Source organism: Catharus ustulatus, chromosome 1 (genome assembly GCF_009819885.2).
Source record: "Catharus ustulatus isolate bCatUst1 chromosome 1, bCatUst1.pri.v2, whole genome shotgun sequence".
Lineage (NCBI taxonomy): Eukaryota > Metazoa > Chordata > Aves > Passeriformes > Turdidae > Catharus > Catharus ustulatus.
Genome location: NC_046221.1, coordinates 19,067,290 through 19,085,390, shown reverse-complemented (window position 1 = coordinate 19,085,390; position 18,101 = coordinate 19,067,290). Strand labels below are relative to the sequence as shown.

Sequence of the window (18,101 nt, the reverse complement as noted above, 5' to 3'; positions counted from 1 at the left end):
CGGCAGCGGAGCAAACCCGAGCCCGCGGCCACTGCCCTGCCAAGCCTCAGACCCAGCTACCGCAAACAGCCTTGTGCCGGGCGGCCACCCCGGCCGGCATCCCGCCGGAATGGGGGAGGGAGGTGGCCGGCAGGGTGTGGGAGGATTCCTGCCTGGCAGCCCCGCATGACGCCCGGCCACCTTCTCTCCCGAGCCCAGCGCTCAGGCGGGCTCCCGCGGGCTCTCGCTCCTCCTCTGCCCCCTCTTTAATTTTCATTCCGTCTTTCAATTATTAATTAAAGCCGAGAAGGGCTGTGGCTGGGGAGGGGGAAGGTATGCAGGCAAGAAAGGGAAGAGCGGGCTGGGGGCAGCGGTGGGAGCGGAGGGTGGTTGGAGCGCAGCTTTGTGTGCCGCCTTAATTGGCCTGGCCACAGAGGGGCTGCGCCCGGCCCCGCTCCCCTCCCGCCGCCCGCCCCATCCGCGCCCGTCCCGGGCTCCCGGGGCAGGACCCCCTCGCTGTCCCCCGCCAGGCGCCCCGGTGTTCAGCCCTGCCGCGGGTGGCAGCCGCTGCCGGGGGGCCGCTCCTGTCCCGCGCACCGGAGCCGGGCTTGATATTTAATCCGTCTCTCTTCGGACAAAGACCCATCTTTTTACTACGGAGAAACGCCACTGAGATGCGGCTAACCTCTAGGGTTATATCCCAAACCGCGACCCAAGAGCTTGAAAGATGCTTGCCCGGCCCTCTTCTAACGTGAACAAAAAGGATCTGGGGGGAAAAAAATCGCTGCTTTTTTTTTTTTTCCCCTCTCTTTCTTTCTTTCCTCCGCACAACAAAGAATTCCTAGCCATTTCATCTTGGGGGTGAATTTTTATTCCCGTGTCCACTCAGGGTATTGAAATCGATCGCTGCAATATTTAATATATTACTGTCTTAGAGTCCTCTTTCTCTGTAAGACTGGGTTTATTTCTTGTCTGATTACGTCCCCTCCTATAATAGCACATTCTGTACATCTGTCTGCGGTGTAAAATAATCATAGTCTTCATTAAATGCACAGTCATTAAAGGCTGCGGTCAGTTTTCTAATTATGTGGAAAAGCAAACGCCGGGTAAATAAAGGTATATTAACAGAATAATCTCCCAATAAATTCACAGGCACTTGAACAACAAACTCAACAAATATCTGAAGGTATAACTACAACATTGGAACTAACTATTTTTTAATTATGTGAGGTTTATATAATGTACCCTTCATTTTTGTTTAACTTTCCTGTAGTGACCTGTCCATAACCTTGTAATCCACTGTGGGATATTTCTTTGTGGCCTCTTTCCTTTTGTTATGCCCCCACAGGTTTCCAGCTTAGATGCCTTTTTTTTTTTTTCTTGGTAAATGCGTCTTTAAAAAAATATTTGACCTGTTTGACTTAGAGACGTGCATAGACATCTGTAGATTGGGTTAAGCTTAAAGTTTCTACGTGATTTCATGATCTTTGCAAAGCAACACCTGAAAAGTAAAAATAATAGTCCTTCGGCGTTGGGGAAAATTGTTCCATTGGCAGCGTTTGTAAATGTCAATGATTGTCGAGTATAAGTTTTCTTTTTCAGTTCACATAAATACATAGTTTAAACGATCTCTTTGAGACCACATCCTCAGTTATAGCACATGTCCCGGCACAACCAAGCTTTTGCCATCCGAGTTTGTTACGACTGGATGTCGTTGGAGTGCCCTTAGGAAAACCAAGGAGTTTGCCAAATGATCTGCAGCACCTTGATATAAATGTGGATAGGGAGCGAACTCGGGAACTTTGCTTTTCCCTCTTCTCTGGGAGCGAGAGAGGCTCCTAGAAAACGCTGTCATCACAGCCGGAGTTCGGGGGAACTAGGCTCCAGCCCTTTATCATGGACCAGCTCTTCCCGCCTGAGATCAATGAGTTGTTTTTTCAGGCTGATCTTTGCAGGTACTGGCGAGCGAAGCCATTGCAAAATAGAGATAAACACGGAGCAAGGGCGCTGCTGCTTCTCCATGTGCGTGAGTGGAGACAGAGCGAGTCCTGATGAACTCGGTGATGCCTGCGAGGAAATCCTGAGCACCTTAGCGGGCAGAGCCAGTTCGTCTCATTGGAAAACTCCTTTTCTTTCAGCACGCAGGAGTTCCTCTTCAGAATTCTGGGGCTGGTGGAAGCAAAAATGTTAATCGCTATCATACCTGTGCAGAGCTATTAATGCTATTGATTCTTAACTTTCTCAGCGAAGACAAATTCACCATATGTTGATGTGTAAACACTTTGGAATAAAATTAAAACCAGTTCTGTGCAATTGTCACTGTGCATGATTCTAATACAAACTATCAGATGTTTATGCAGTTCGTCTTTCTTAATGATCAGACGCCATCGGCGTTGATAAACCAAACACAAGCAGTAAATTCTGCGTCGGGGGAGGCTCCGGCTCGCAGGTTTTGTGAAGATGGAGCAGCTCGCAGAAAGCCGCAGCAAAATCATCCTGTAGTTTCGTGCCGGCGTTGGGGCTGGGAGCCGCTGAACTCTCAGTTACCCTCTGGAGCTTTTTCCCAAACCCGGTGTCATCCGTCTCCTGCGGAAAACGGGAGGAACAAATGCAGCAGCACGGCAGGAGCTGGCAGAGGAGCCGGGCTCCGGGCTGGAGCATTCCCGGGAAGCCTCGCCGCATCTGTGCGCGGGTGTTTACAGAGGGGAGGGAGAGAGGGAGGCAGAAAGGCCTCGGGAAAGGCAGGAGACTCTTTTAAGTCGGCTGATGAGGAATTGCTGCCGTGTATACTCCTCTTTGCCCCACGAGCAATGCAAACACGTGTATAAAGATTCCCAACTTTCATGTGTGTTTTAAAAAGTTCACCTACTTTTAAGCCTGTTTCAGAAGCCTGGGTTTCCGGGACGGAACAAACACCGCCAAGTACTCTGCATGGAGGGCAAGAGATATCAGCGATTATCTGGAGAGCCTTTCTATTTATCGGCCTCTACGCAACTAGATAGGGAAATACGAATGTTCACCGACTTGCTGAACGGCAGGGCATGTGTAGAATGGCTATATTTTACAGGCCCCTTTACGGGAAAAGGATACAGAAATCATATTGGAATTAATGAGATTTTATTAGCAAAAATTTGTAAACCCCAGGTAACCATTTATAAACTTACTCTGAAATGTGAGAGAGATTGCGAGATCACAGCCGGGGAGATCTGACATTATTTTATATGGTGTATTAAACGCCGTTCGCTCTTTTCTTCTACTACATCATTTAGCATGAACATCTTTTTCCCTCAGGCAAACTTCGCCAGATTTCGACGGGGACGATTATGTCATAGCGGGAAACAACCTAAAAATCCTTCTTCTGGTTATTACGTGCTACTTCAATCATCCCCAACAGACACAGTGAAGTTTTTCAAACGGTCTGGAAAACTGTACAAGGAATAGCACGCTATTGCTATTTACCCTTACCAAAATGTCATACCCACGAAAATGGAAATAAACTTTTCCAAAAGAGAACAAACCTGATTTCTTATGTTTGTCTTTTTGAGGTGGTTTTTTGGGGGGGTGTGGGATTTTTCTGTTTGTTTGTTTAGGTTTTTAAAATAATATTTTCCCCCATGTACTTCACTAGATAATAATTCTACGTTTGTGATTGTCCCGGGCAGTTTACCCTTGAATCTCGGGAACGCAAAAGCCTCGCGGGTAAATATAAAACATATGTTCGCACAGGTTATGTGGCAGCTTTAACACTCGCAGCCCCATTCACACGCATCTCCACAAACGCACAAAGACCCTAGAAATCCCAGCAAAAGCGCTGCTCCCGGGGCAGCCAGGCGAGAGGTGGTCCAGGAGAGCAAGGGGTTTTGCTCTGGGAGCACAGCAACCTACAACAAACAACCGGGAGGTCCGGGAGGTGTGTCCGGGACAGAGCCGTGCCTCGGCCTCGGAGAGGGGCTGGGGTCGGCCCTGCCGCTCCGCCAGGCGCTGCCGGCACCGAGTCCCCGCGTTTCACCATCACCAGCTGCTTTTCCAATGCTGTTTGTTTGTTAGTTTATTTAGTTTTTCCCCAGGAAGGTAGAGAAAGGGGAATGACAAGATGAAATATAATACAGAGATGTGAAGTGACCCGAGTGGCAGCTGAAGACGAGGTCTTAGCCGGGACGTGTTTCCCAGCTAAACTCTCTGCTGCTCTTCGGGGAAAACCAAACGCAGGTTGATGGAAACATCCTGTTTTGAGGGAAATGGACTGTACAGCCCTATCTAGCAGCTTCGACACTACTAATCAGCCTGGAAAAGCGCTGCGAGCACAAGTCTCGGGGAAGAGGGAGCCGCGCATCTGACACGATTGCAATTCAATCCCGATCCTGAAAGGAGTTTGGAAAATCGCTGAGCTCTGAGAGGCAGAGCCGGGCTGCGGAGGCCCCTCCGCGGCTCGGCCCGCCGGGAGACCCGCTCCTGTCTCTGCTTGCAGCAGGGCTAGAGCCCCGAGCCGCACAGGGGAAGGCAACAGATGTGGGCTGTACAGAAATCCGTGGAACAAGTGCTCTAAACCCAAGGGGATTTCTCCTAATAGCGAAATCAGAGGGGGGAGAGATTTCAGGAAAGAGAATAGCCCAATATAAGTTTCTAGAGTAGAATTTACATTTCATCGTGATTTGTATGTTACAATATGCAGACGCGTGCACGCGGGAGGGATTGGGGTGCCAGCGGCGGGGAGTCCCCGCGTCCCGCTCCTTCTGACCGCCGAGACCATCGGCAGCCGGGAAGAGGGGCCACGGTGCGGAGTTTGGGGAAGTTCATTGCGATACCCCTATTGCCATCCCCTCCCCCGCTCCTCCGGAACGAGGGAGAAGGGACTGGAGGTGCTGGCTCCCGTTATTTGTCTAAGGGGAACGGCGGCGTGGGAGGCCGAGGGCCGCCTTGGAGCCCCCTCGCCATGCGGCCGTGCCGTTCGGCGGGCAGGGGCGGCCTGGCTGCGGGCCGGGGCGGTGCGGGGCAGGCGGCCAGGGGCACCCGGGGCAGCGCGGCCGCGAACAAAGGCCGGGAGCGGCTCCTGCACGTGTGCGCTGCCGCGGCGGGGCCCGCGGGCTCGGCCGTGCACAGGCAGGGTCCGGCCGCGCCGCTGCTCCCCGGGCTGCCGGGCAGGGACAGGGGCTGACTCCGGCCGGGGATCCCGGCGCGGCCCTCGCCGAGGGACGAGGCTCCAGCGGGGTCTGCCTGCGGGACGTCCATGTCCGGCCCCACCGCCCAAAGGTCACCGCGGCTGGTCCGGCTTCTCGCTACGGGCCACATTAGCGGAGCGGCCATTTACTGCCCCGGAATTGCAGCGCGGCCCGGGTTAGCCCATAAAGCCATTCACACTCAACAATGGGGATTTTCTCAACAATTAACAAGAAACAACATAATAAATCCATTTACAAAGCCCTCGCTATTTACTATAAATTAGCCACTCTTTAAGAGACCGGTGCGTAATTTCACACGCTTTACAGCCCCAGCTACATTTTAGACGCAAGAGCAAACAGCCCTGTTGGACCTTCTGCGCTGACCCCGCTCCCCGTCCTCTCCAGGGCCGACTCCGCGGGGGCGGACGGCGAACGGCCGAGCCCGGAGCCCCGGGCCTCCCCCGGCCGCTTCCTGGCTCGGAGCCCGGCATCTGCCCCGAGGGCCTCGCGGAACCACCACGGGCTTGCCCCCTGGCTCGCCCCCAGCGCGGAGCGGCCAGGGCGGGAGGCGGCGGGGCCGGGCCACGGGAGAGCCCGGGAAGATGGACGCCCCGGCGGATGAGCCGGAGGGGGAGCGGGGTGGGAGCCACGGCCCCGCTTTGAAGAGCGGGAGCCCCCGGGGACGGCCGTGCCGCCCCCGCCGCCTGCGGGAGCCGCTCCGGGAGCGGGGAAGCCGGGCCAGGGAGCGCGGCCGGGAGCGAGGGAGCCGGCCCGTGGAGCTGGGCCAGGGAGCCGAGAAGGCTCCGCCGCGCCGGGCAAGATGGCGGCCCGAGGCGCGCTGTGCCCCGGGCCCGCCGCGCTTGGGCAGCCCCGCCGCTCGGGGGCCCCGGTTACGCTCCCCGCATTTTTTGACCTCCCTCTTCTCCTTTTTTTTTTTTTTTTTTTTTTTTTTTTTTTAAATATATATTTCCAGGCGGCAGGAGCGCGGTGCGGGAGGGGGGCCAGCGGCGCTCCCGCCGTACTCCCCCCTGTTTACAAACACAGCTGTTGTCGTGTATTTGCAATGCTAGGGGTAAAGCCACCAGCAGCGAGAGCAAACGAGAGATGGTGCGGGAGAGGGGTCCTCGGCATCTGGAAAGGACAGGGCGCCTTGTTTTTGAAACTGTCAATTCCCTCAACCCCTATTGTGAGCGCCTCATGCAAAACATCTCGGCCTTTTAAAGCGGGGGCTTGTGAGGCCGCCTCGGAGAGAAAGGGAGAGGGGGAGAGAGAGGGGCCTAGGGCACGGGAAATAATTATATCAGCGCAGTGAAAAAATGCAACGTGTAAGGCCTAAACCCGGCTCTCTGTCCCTTCCCGAAAGGTTTTTGGTCAGGCCGGAGCTGTTAGACCGCGGCTTGCAGGGCCAAGTACCAAGAGAATGGGCAATGTCTGCGAGCGTGACTTCGGGAAGGTAATTCCCAAAGCCTCCCTCCTGATTTTGCTAGCCAGAGCTTTTCATTTTCAGGCGCTCGCCCTCCTTTTGTGCTTCCAAGCTGACCAAATAGATCCCAGGATGAACCATTACATATTCTTCCCAGCAATCCTCTTAACCATAAAAACCACAATTAACAAGGTTATCTGTGTTTCATGTTCTCTAACATACTGCATATGTAGAATATTTTCCTGCAGATTACCGCCGTGTGTCAAAAATGCCACTTTTTTTACCCTTTTCTGTCTCAACCACTCGCACGTGTGAACAGTGACAAACACAAACATAACATTGCTCTCATTTCTGCAGAAACTTTAATTTATTGGCAACTAAATCTGTTCGAGTAAAAGGGATCAGAAATCATGTAAAAATCACCATATGAGTTGATTAAACAGCAAACTTCATACAACAGCTACCACTATTTTGCATTATTGCTAGTAGTGGCTTTTTAAATGAACAACCAGTAAAGAGATTATCCCACTGTAGTCAAGTAAGTTTAGCTTATAGAACAATCACTTCTTAAAGTAAATTGCTGTAAACGGCAAGTTACATCTTTAAGGGGCAATATACCTCATTGCTGAAGGCATTACACATGTTCCCTTTTTAATGTTCTAGACAATTAAACAGAGTCCAAAACTTTCTTTTGTCTTCCATCTGGCAGCACAAATATTCCCAATAAATTTACCGGTGAACTCTATTTGTGGCAAATACCTACAGAGAGTATAGCCCTTACAGTATATGCACTTCCTCAATTGCTTTTTCCTCTAGAAAATTCTGTTGATTTTTGTGTACACCAGGAATTGGAAAATGGTGGCAATTACTAACACATTGTAAGTTTTATCTCATGTAAACATCGCAGCAAAATGGTAGCCTGTCTCCCTTGGAAAACCTTGTGTTTTCCTCATTATTAGAACTTACCTTTATGGGAGAAATTTGGTTATTTTTATGTAATTCAATGGTAAGACTTCACATGTTTAAGGCTGCAATGATAATGAACTCTGATCGCAATAATAATTACAATGTCGTCAGAAACAGTTACCAAACTACCAGAATTGAACAGAATACCATCCCATCCCCCCCGCCTTTTTTTTTCCCTTTCCCCTGGTGAGTTATTGTACCTGGCTAATTTCTCCAACGGTAGTAAAACCACGAATGTCCCTGCTAGTGACTTGTACTAAACTGAGGTGTGCACGTGGTGAAAATTATTTGGCTGTTTAAACTCCTGGCCGTTTGCTGCTGCCTGGATGGAGGGGAGCCCAGCGGAGCAGCCTGCCGGGGATGCCCGGGGGTGCCTGGAGCTCCCGGGCCGCTGGCAAGGCTGGGCGCCATATTTCACGTCCTCAACTCTGCAGAGCCTGTTTGGTATAAATTTATGCTTATACCTCCCCCTCCAGCCCCCAACCCCCCAGCCCGGATTATTTCGGAACCTGAAAAGGCACCTCTGTAATTTACAATTCCTGGCCAAATCAGCATATCTCTAATTGGAAGTAAACAGGGTCAAGGGACAGAGTTACTTTGAAAGTGATATGTTGTTTAACTGACAAGGCGAAATTTTAGGTTTCAAGTTTGCATATTGCACTTTTGCAGCTTTTGGCTCTTTTTCTGTTTTGTTTTATTTTCCTTTTTCTTTTTTTTTCTTTTTTTTTCTTTTTTTTTTTCTTTTTTTTTTTTTTTTGGTCAAGGGAAGACCTTTGTCAGGCAGACACGGTTTCTAACAGAGCGGGGGGCTTTCCTGAGCAGTACATTTTGTACGTACTTACAGTTCTCTGGAAATAAGGCTGTAATCTGTGCAGCTCTAAACACACGAATGTAAACATTCATCTCAGAACAACTTCAGTAAGCAGATTTTTCATGAGCATCGTAATTTCAGCAGAGCGGTTAAGTATGCAATGCACCTTTTGCAATTGGCAGCTTAAAGTGATGTGTGTGCATGTGTGTGTGTGTGCATGCAGGGGGGAAGGGTAACTCCACTGAAAGGCAATTGTTTACTCTTTCTAAATATATTTGGCTGCAGGTATTCTTAGACTAGGCCTTTTACAATGAGAGGAAAACTCCGGTGTGGATATAGTAAACAGAGCTGAAATCAGTTAGTGACTGCTTGGAATATTTGGAGACATGAGGGGTTGGGACAGAGCATCACAAAAGGCAGGAATTAAAAAACTGAAACCCAGGCAGTGGATTGCCAGCAGAAATGTTGACTTTGAGTCACACAGTAAACATTACATTGTTGCTTTGTTTTCCTTTTTTTGATTTGCGATAAATTATTCTCCTGGGATTGATCGATGAGTGGAATCCTTAAAATTTAATTTGTGAATGATCTAGTATAAATAAAATGCTAATCCAAAGAAAGAAACCAGCAATTATTCATCCTAAACTCTGCTGATTCAGCAACTCAATTATTATTGCCTTTCTCAGGCTGCAAACTTTTCAGGCTGTTTTCAGAGTTGCTGTATCCGTCCTCCCCCCGCAAGAGATACCTTCCCCCGTCCTCAGCTCTGCCTCCACCTCGGCCTCCAGCCTTTCTCTTTTTTTTTCCCCTCCTTCCCTTTCTTTTGCAGAGGTTGGGGGGGAGGGAGTGAAACAGTTAACCTCTTGAAGCGTATTTCCTCCAAATAAAAACAGTGAACTTACAAACGGAGAGGAAACCACGGATAACTCTGCAATAATTCAAAGTGTTTGGAATCAGGATTTTTTTAAAACAGTGTTTTTAATTGAAAATAAAGCTAAAGCATGCTTTTCAACAGTGCAAATTTCCATAATTTTGATTTACTGCTTCCATCATCACAATATATTATACCAGCATGTCTTACCGAGGGCTAGACTCTAGAAGTCTGCCTGTTCGACTATTTCGATATTAAGTGCAAATATAGATAATTGCCTCTGATTGTCACGTGCAGTAGAAATGTTTCTGCTACATAGAGAGGATGGCATGGCAAAAAACCCCACGACAGTAAATTTCAAGAGATGAGGGTAGAACCGGGAAGTGTAATATGGTTGAATCGCCTGAGTTTTGTTGCCAAAAAGCTATGAATAACATGGTATTCTCATTTTGTGTAATCTTTCCACTTACGGCCTCTCGTTTCACTTTCTGTGTTGTATTTACTGCTTTGCTATTTCCTCCAGCCAGCATGAGGGGCTGGACCATAAATTGTACTGCTGGCCGGGCAAATATTTTAGTTGCTTTGCAAGTTTGTAAGGGGCATGTTCAGACCACAACTTAAGTATGACATTAGTGGATAACAGTAACCTTATTTAAGACCTCTGGGTGAAACAAAAAGGCTTCCCAATTACAAAGAGTGGCTGTACAAGTAAAAAGACACCCTTTTACCAAAAATAGAATTCCACATTTATTTACTGGTTTCAAATGAGGCAGCTTTTCCCAGCGCTGGGGTCACAGGCAGACCCCAGTCTTTTCCAAACCGGAGAAAAATGAGTAAGTGCAACTGCTCTTCGAAAAAGACACCCCTGCACCCGAAAACAAAGCTCCCGAAAAGTAGACTGCTGCCACATTGAATTATAGTGAACCCTTACTGTGCAACCATGTAACTTAACAAAGTTTAACTGAATTAACAGTTAGAGTTCCATTTTCAAAATCTAGTGCATAAATTTAATGGCTCATTCTAATATTTATTATTCAACCTTTTGACATTTATTTGCAGCAGTTGAATTGAGGTACTGGTGCATTATTAGCATTTAAACAGTAAAGTGTTCCAGCTCTACCATAATACTGAGTTTAACTTGAGTCTTTAGCCTGAAGTACTCTGTGGAATGTAACATAATAAAAAAAAACAAAAACAAAAAACAAAAAACAATGCAACAGAACAAACAAACAAAAAAGCCCAAACCAACAAGAACCAAAAAACCCCCACCAAAACCCCAAAACAAGGAAAAAAATCCCCCACTGTTGTAATGGTAAATAAAATAGTAATCCGTTTCTGTCTTCAGAATGTGATAAAACAGGATTCCAAAAGTGTATAGCATTAATGGGTTTGTACAAACCATGCTGCAGAGTTTAAAAAAAAAAAAAAAAAAGGTAAGAAAGTTAAAGTGGTTCAAGAAAATATTTTCCAAACTACTTTATTAATTAAATTTCCTGAATTTGTGGCTAGGTGGAAGAGGTATTGCAGAACCGCCCAGCTGCCATTTCCATACAGGATGGGCCTTGTGAGGTGGTTGGGAATCCTTAGTGGTGTTTAAGGAATAAGCTGGCAACAATCCCCATCATTGCCAATAATTAGTGATGGTGGACAGGGAAAATTTGCCATGAAATTAAATGGCCTTTTCACTGCTGATGCTACATTGCTGGCTACCCTTTTGCGTCTATTGTTAACTGTAAAATCATCCAGTGTTCCTTCATGTGTCTCGATTTTACCTGTAGGACGTGGGCTTCGAGCTGATTTCAAATTTGGTTTGACTGGAGGAGTCTGCAGTACAGGTCGCTTTCCCAAAACCAGTGTCCTGTAATTTTTTCTCACCCTTTGCTCCAAATTTATACTCCCCATCCTCAGGTTTTGGAGTACCTAAAGTGCATGAGAGGACCTGACTCTGAGTCAGTGGGTTTAAGGAAGTGGTTTCTTTCTCAGTGCATGCAGAATCTTCCTTGGCTGTTAATAAAGCGTCCTGGTTATTACTCTCAGTCACACCGTAAAATTCATCCTTAGTATCATTGCACTCACACTTTAGCTTATGTGTTGTAAGATCAGGCTCATACTCGTCGTTCGCACTGCTGTCCTCTATTTTGATTTTAATGCTGTGCAGGAATGGCAATGCCTTATTGCCTGTATCAGTGCACTGGAGCTCAGCTGCTGCTGCCCCTGGAGAAGCAGCATCCTCCGCAGGATCAGTTTGTAAAGAGGGCAAATCCGTGGCAAATTCAATACAATGAGGGATTTTGGAATCTTTCTCTGAATTTGCTGCCGCTGATGAAGAATCATTATTTAAGAACCTAGCAGCTATTGTATTGTTATCTACACGGTGTGTAGTAGTTGCTTGAAGGCATTTCCTTGCCTCTCTGAGTATTCTTTGTTGTGGAAATGCATTGTTTGTCTTTGGGCTAGGTGAAGAGGCCCCCTTTGCAACACAGTTAATTGTTAGGTCAGTACTCTTGGCATTATTGGAAAATTCAGAGTGTGGGAATGTGAGTTTCGGATACCCTATCGTCTCTTATCTCCGCGAAGCAGCTCCCAGGCCTCCGGAGCAGCGCAGCGCCGGGGCGGCGGGAGCCCAGCCGGGGCAGCCCCACTCCTCCGGCAGCTCCGGCTTGACTCCGCCGGGAGCGCCGCGGAGGGCGGGCAGCCCGCCGGGCTCCGCCGGGGCCGGGGGTCGGGAGGCGGCGGCGGCCGCCAGATGGTACAAGAAGTTGGCGTGGACCACGCCGGGCGGGCTGCAAAAGCTGGTGCGCCTGAAGCGGATGCTCTGCACCGAAACCTGGCTGGAGACCGAGCTGGAGTCGGAGTCCGAGGTGCTGTCCTCCTCCTCCTCCTCTTCCTCCTCCTCTTCCTCCTCCTCCTCCTCCTCCTCCTCCGAGCTGCCCTCGCTGGAGTCCGAGGCCCCGCTGCCCTCCTCGTCCTCCTCCTCCTCGTCCTCCTCCTCCGAGCTGCCCTCGCTGGAGCTGGAGAGGCTGGAGCCGCAGTCCGAGTCGTGGGCGGCGCGGCCCGAGCAGCAACTGGACTCCGAGTCGCTGCTGCCGCTCTCGGGGAAGGCGGGCGGCCCGAAGCCGCGGGGCAGAGGCAGCGGCAGCCGCGGGGCGCCGCGGGGCCGGCAGGGCCGGGGCAGGGCCAGGGGCCGGCGGGCGCCGCCGGGGGGGCCAGCGTGACGGCGGCGGCGGCCGCCCCGTGGCGGCGGCGGCGGCAGCGGGCGGGCAGGGGCGGGGGACCGGCGGTCGGGAGCCGGGGCCTCGCCGCGGCGGCGAGCGGGCGGCGGGAGCGCAGGGGCACGCAGCCGCCCCACCGCCGGCGCCGTTTCATAGTTTACGGGGGATTTGCAAGGCGCCCGAGCGATTTCTGGGTAGCTGTGGCCAGTGTATTTACTAAAAATGTGAGGTAGATGAGCGGCCGGTAGCAAGGCTGTGTCCCCCGGGCGCAGAGCTTTCCTCCGGACGTGAAGCAGCGGCCGAGGAGAGTCGCTCAGACCCAGCCAAGAGTTTGTTCTCCTTCCAGAAGCCGGAGAAGGGGTCGGCGGGAGCGAGCTCCGGCCGGAGATCCGTGGCAGACAGCGCCCGGCTTAGTTTCCTCCGTTTCGTTTTAAGAACCCGTTCGGTTTTGCAGGATGTGTATAGGGCTTCCACGTCCTCTCTGGAGATCAGGGTGCATTTGGCAGCGTGAAAAGCGATGGAGTTGATGGCTTTGAGTTTCCTCAACTCCTCCAAGTCGCAATGATGTTTTTTTTACTTTTAAATGATCCATTCGCTTGTGCACGGTAGTTCGCGGGATGTTTTTGAGCAGGTCTGTAAAAACCTGGGAGAGTGCAAACATTTGCTTTCCTTTAATGATGAGGTAGCCGAGCCTCACGCCATCCACCTCTTCAAAACCCGACTTCAGGTCTCCCATTTCGTGAATTAAATTATTCCCAGCATTTGCAGAGAGAGAGAGAGATGAAAAAAAAAAAAGGAAAAAAAAAAAGAAAAAGCCACACACACACAATCCTCAGCCAGATGCTGTATTTGTCTCAAGGCATCCTGCTAATAAAATATAACAAAGGCTGTTATTCCTGGTGAATGAAGTGCCAAACTTTAGACAAAATTTTAAAAAATAAATTAAAAAATACCGTGAGACCACAATCAGTATATAATCTTAAAAATCAGGTTTGCCAAAGTGTTTCTCTAAGTTGCTGCTGAAGATCAGTACCTGTTTCCCTTTCATTCCCTGCTTTTCCATTGGAAACTATGATAATGGAATGTGAAGGGAGGAAGAGAAAAGAATGCAGCTGCTATTCCCGCCGCTGCTTTAGCTACAAATAAAATGACAGAGTGAAGTGAGCTCGTCCGGAGACACCTTCATCAATTAATTCCCCTAAAGCCAACGCTGATTGGACACTCCTGACAGGTGATGCAATAAAAATTGATATTCCACCCCTTCCCCCAAAAAATCTCCCACTAATTAGCATACCCTTATACTGCCACCTCCCCTCCCAAAGTAAATAATACAGTTAGTATATAAATCTTTCTATTAAACAATCCGAGCTCAAACACACTCAGCTCTCTCAGACTTCCTCGTCGCTAGCTTCGGAGGAAGGATTTGTATGCTTTTCCCCCCCTATCGTTCCGTATATTTTCAGCCTGTTTTGGACAAACGTTGCTCTTTTGTGCATGCCGTGAATTTAAAGGACATAAGTCTGATTGTAGCGATGGAAAATCCTTCGGTAACGTAGCCGCTTTAAACTAGCGTTTTATTCTGCATTGTGTGGAAAATGAAGCTTAGCGAAAACGTGCAGAACAGCCTGGTATTTCCCCTTCTGAGGCTCCAAAGTTAAATGTTCGGTTGTTAACGAGAGGGAGTACTTACATTTTCGAGTTTCTCTCGATTTTCCTCTTCTGCTTAATTAGCTTTTTATAGCCGGGTACTAAGGTTATTTTTGCTGTGTGAATATCACGGGTTCCCGCACCGTGATACTATAACACTTTTAACCGAAATTCTGCCTGTAATATTGCAGGAGGGGGGGAGGAGGACGTGAGCTCACGTCAGACCCATAACAAAGCATAGATAAGCCAGAAATGTATACACTTTTCACGATTAACCGTGCTGGATCACGAGCTGGAATGTCCTATAGTCCCAGAGCCCACGTCAGGATTCCTGCGTCCTGATTGCTTCCAGCAGAGAAAGGAGAATGTAAAATATCCAAGGTGCTTCCAGGAGCCTTTACGTAATAACAAAAAAGTGCTGGAACACACAATGTACGATATTGCATCGAGCTAGGATGCTTCTGGCTCGCAGTTTGCATATTCCGCTCGGAGTAGCTCTGCCGAAGCTTTTTGATGCTCCATTTATATCAGCCCCTTAAAATCAATTTGAAGAAGCAGCATGAAGGTTTAACCTCTTCTCAGGAACGTTAAATTATTCGAGTGTCAAGAACGAGGATTTCGCAAATGTTGCGATAGCTGCATGCCTCTCCCTTGTCACGTTAAAGTGATGCTTGCGGTTTGCACGTTAGGCGCTGCGAAAAAAAAAATCACCAATCTCTGCCGTGCATCCAGTGTTCCGCTGGATACAAACACCAGCACTTTTATGTATCACTGCACATCCAGAATTAGACACATCCGCGAGATTAATGAGACATCTCATACTGCTGTGACTTGGCAAAAAAATCGACGGAGGAAAAAAAAAATAAAAAAAAAATCTTCAATCCCAAACGTCAATATCCACTCCGCGTGTTGGCAATATGGTGCGTGGAGTTCGTGTTACCCCGTCAGGTACAGCTAAAAGAAAGCGCATAATCACTCTGTGAAAACGCCGTTTTGCATGCCAAGGCGAAATGCAGGCAAGCCCCCAATTTCACAGGAATTCGAGAGAGAAGTGGGAATTTGGAGAAGTGCATCCGGGAATGGAGGAAGTCTATTCAAGGGAGCCTCTAACTCGGAGGGCTGAGATTTGAAAAGTCAGCCCTGGACTACTGTTGCTCTCAGCGCAGATGTAATCGCCGCTGTTCAACTTAATCCATGTGTGTGCGACAACCGCGATGCCTAGTTCTTCCCTCTGAAACCCAGGGATAGTATTCCCATCCGAGAAAGCAAGCTACAGCAAATTACATTTTGTCCCTCGAATTAGAAAAGGATCATTGAGGTGGATCTCGTGATATTTCAGCCTTTAAACGTAACCGAGAGGCAGCAGTGAACAATGCTCGGCTCAGCTCAGACCATCCGCGGAGTTCTTCCCTCTCCTCGCATCTGGATCCCCAGCCTTGCCTTTCTCCTTCTCGCTCGAGTGAGAGGCAAAAAAAGCAAAGTTTCGAGAGAAAACAGCTGCTGGCGCTAAAGAGAAATCATCGTGGTCTTTCTAGAGCTAGAGACAATAAGGTCGTTTAAAAAATTCCTCCTGATGTACTTATATGCTGCGAACACCCCCACCCCCTCCCTACTGCTCTCCTCCCCCTGCTTTAAGGTTAGGCTATGGAGTCAACAGTAAAGGAACAGTAAACTCCGAGAAAGCTGCTCAGAGGACGTTAACCCAAACCCCGATGGGCTGAAAAGTCCTTTATTTGTCAGGTAGTTCAGCTGGGTCGGGTTCCCGTGTAAATCCACGCGTGCGTTCGCACGCAGGGAGTCACGGACACCCAGACCCGCACCCACGCGCTGCCGGCGATAGTCTGGCAGTGGGGATTCGGCAACTATTTTAAAAATGTCCCCCCTTTCCCCTCCCCCCTTTTTTTTCCCCCTTTCTTCCTTTTTTTTTTCCTTTTTTTTTCTTTTTTTTTTTTTTTTTTTGAATTCCGGCGCTACCCGAAACGTTTAAAACTAGTGACGGCTTTTCGGCAAACCTCGGGTTCCCGAAAGGTGCGGCCATGAGCACCGGGGTCGAGGCAGCGCCAGATGTCGGCAGGGAGAAACCCACGAGAAGTCTTGGGAAATGTCAGGCGCCCAACCTACACATCCCCACCGTATACTTACACACACTTTCGGTTGCATATCTTTCTCCGCATCTCGCACAAGAGAGCTTTGTTTCTTTACTTCTCCATCATTTGGTTTGGTTCTTTTTGTGTGTGTATGTGTGTGTGTGTGTGTATGTATGTGCGTGTGTGTGTGTGTGTGTGCGTGCTTTCCCTTGGCCATCGGCACACGTTGTGTATCCGGGGTCGTCTTCAAGCAGGCTGGGGAAGATCCTGATAAACAGCCGTCAGAGGCCCCTTGCACACGCACACGCACATTAAAGGCAGAGGACTTGAAAATGGATTTGCACACGCACAGGGGATTGCGATCAATAGCCACCAACATTTATGGCTGAGATTGTTAATGTGAAAGCTGGTCAAAAGAATGAAAATGAAAAATTAAAGGTGTCTGGTGTCAATTACATGAAAAGTTATGCCATAATTTACTTACTGGGATGTATGCCTGCGTGTTCATGTGTCCATGTGCATGTGTGTGCAGACTCAGATGTACATGGAGCTATCTCTCAAAAGCAAGGGAGTTTCTTTGTTAATTTTGTGAACTGTGTCACCCTCACTGGTGATCAAAGATGAACATGATTAAAGGAATGGGTGTTTGTCTCACATTTCTTAAGATAAGGATGCCCAGAGATGCCCGGTTTTGCCAAATATATGCACATGCAACTACAGAGAGTTGTGTGTATGGGTGCACACACACACAGAGGCGATCAATCAAACGTGCTCCTTTTCACGTTGAGTAGCGTGCAATCTGCAATCTACACTCTATAGCCAGTAGTATTTCAGTCTTAAAACTGTCTGGCCAAAGGATAAACCTCATTAGGAAAGAAAGAGCAAAATATATTCATAATACTTCGCTGTAGACCTATTCCCATTTGTTGAAAATCATATACTTTTATTTTTGTAAACTTGTATTAAAATATATATATGCTCACAGGGAACTGCTTAGCCATGTCATTCCAGAAAGAAAACGTGTGTAACATTTAAAATACTCCTTTTACGTGATGTTTTGATTTATTTTCATAGTATGATTATGTTTAAATACCAGTGCAATTTAGCTTGACCTCTTCCTTCTGCAATGTAGTAATGCACACACCATTTACAGTCTTTTAAACGTTTCATTGGGAAATGCAACAGCAATGTCCACCACTGGTTGTACTAATGGGGAGAATTCTGAAAATCTTCAGGAAAACCTAGGGTCATGTGCGTTTTCACACTAGGATTGCCACATTATTAGAGTATTATCATTCTTTATTATTATTTGTTAATGCTGGACTATGTCTTCAGGTATTGACAAGTATTAAATAAACCTTTTGCTTTCATGATGCTGTGCAGAAATACATATTTTCACATGAGAACTTCATTTCTAACACGACACCCTGCTTCTATTTACTGTTGAGCGTATTTTGCTCAAGAAGGACACAGATAGAAAGCAGCTAGAGGCTATCACAAAGAGTCCAGTAACGTAAATATAATAGGGTCAAAGAATAGTATAATATGATCCTTCTGCTATTTTAGAGTCAGCCAAATGTGACCGTAGTAACTAAAATTTGCCATAAATTCTAGTCAGACAACGTATCAGAATGTATAACTAAATCTCCTAAATGCGTGGGACAAAGAAATACCAGGAATCGGTCTGGGGAAAAAAATCATAATATGGCTAACACTCTTATACCTAGAAGTTTTAGGTGTTTTTTCCCTGTTTTTTAAAATTTTCTTATTATTACCCCCCTCCCCCCTTTTTTCCCCCTCTTTCCCCCTTTCTTTTCCCCCCCCTTTTTTTTTTTTTTTTTTTTTTTTTTAAATCAGAGATGTAATGCAAAGTTCTACTAACTGCTTTTTAAGTTTGTAGGTTTTTGGTTTTGTTTTCATGGAGACTGGAGCGTTTCTTGAACACT

The 18,101-nt window shown here is 48.0% G+C and overlaps 1 protein-coding gene across 1 annotated transcript; it reads right to left on the bottom strand.

The window, feature by feature from the left end:
• Nucleotides 1-9,305: 9,305 nt before the first annotated feature.
• On the bottom strand, nt 9,306-17,894 carry SKIDA1 (SKI/DACH domain containing 1). The gene is given in 8 exon segments (XM_033077221.1): nt 9,306-10,820; nt 10,823-11,087; nt 11,089-11,751; nt 11,753-11,796; nt 11,799-12,754; nt 12,756-12,994; nt 12,996-15,605; nt 16,211-17,894. Coding segments are annotated over 7 exon segments (2,460 nt in total). The 5' UTR covers nt 13,158-15,605; nt 16,211-17,894; the 3' UTR covers nt 9,306-10,689.
• Between the last annotated feature and the right edge of the window lie 207 nt (nt 17,895-18,101).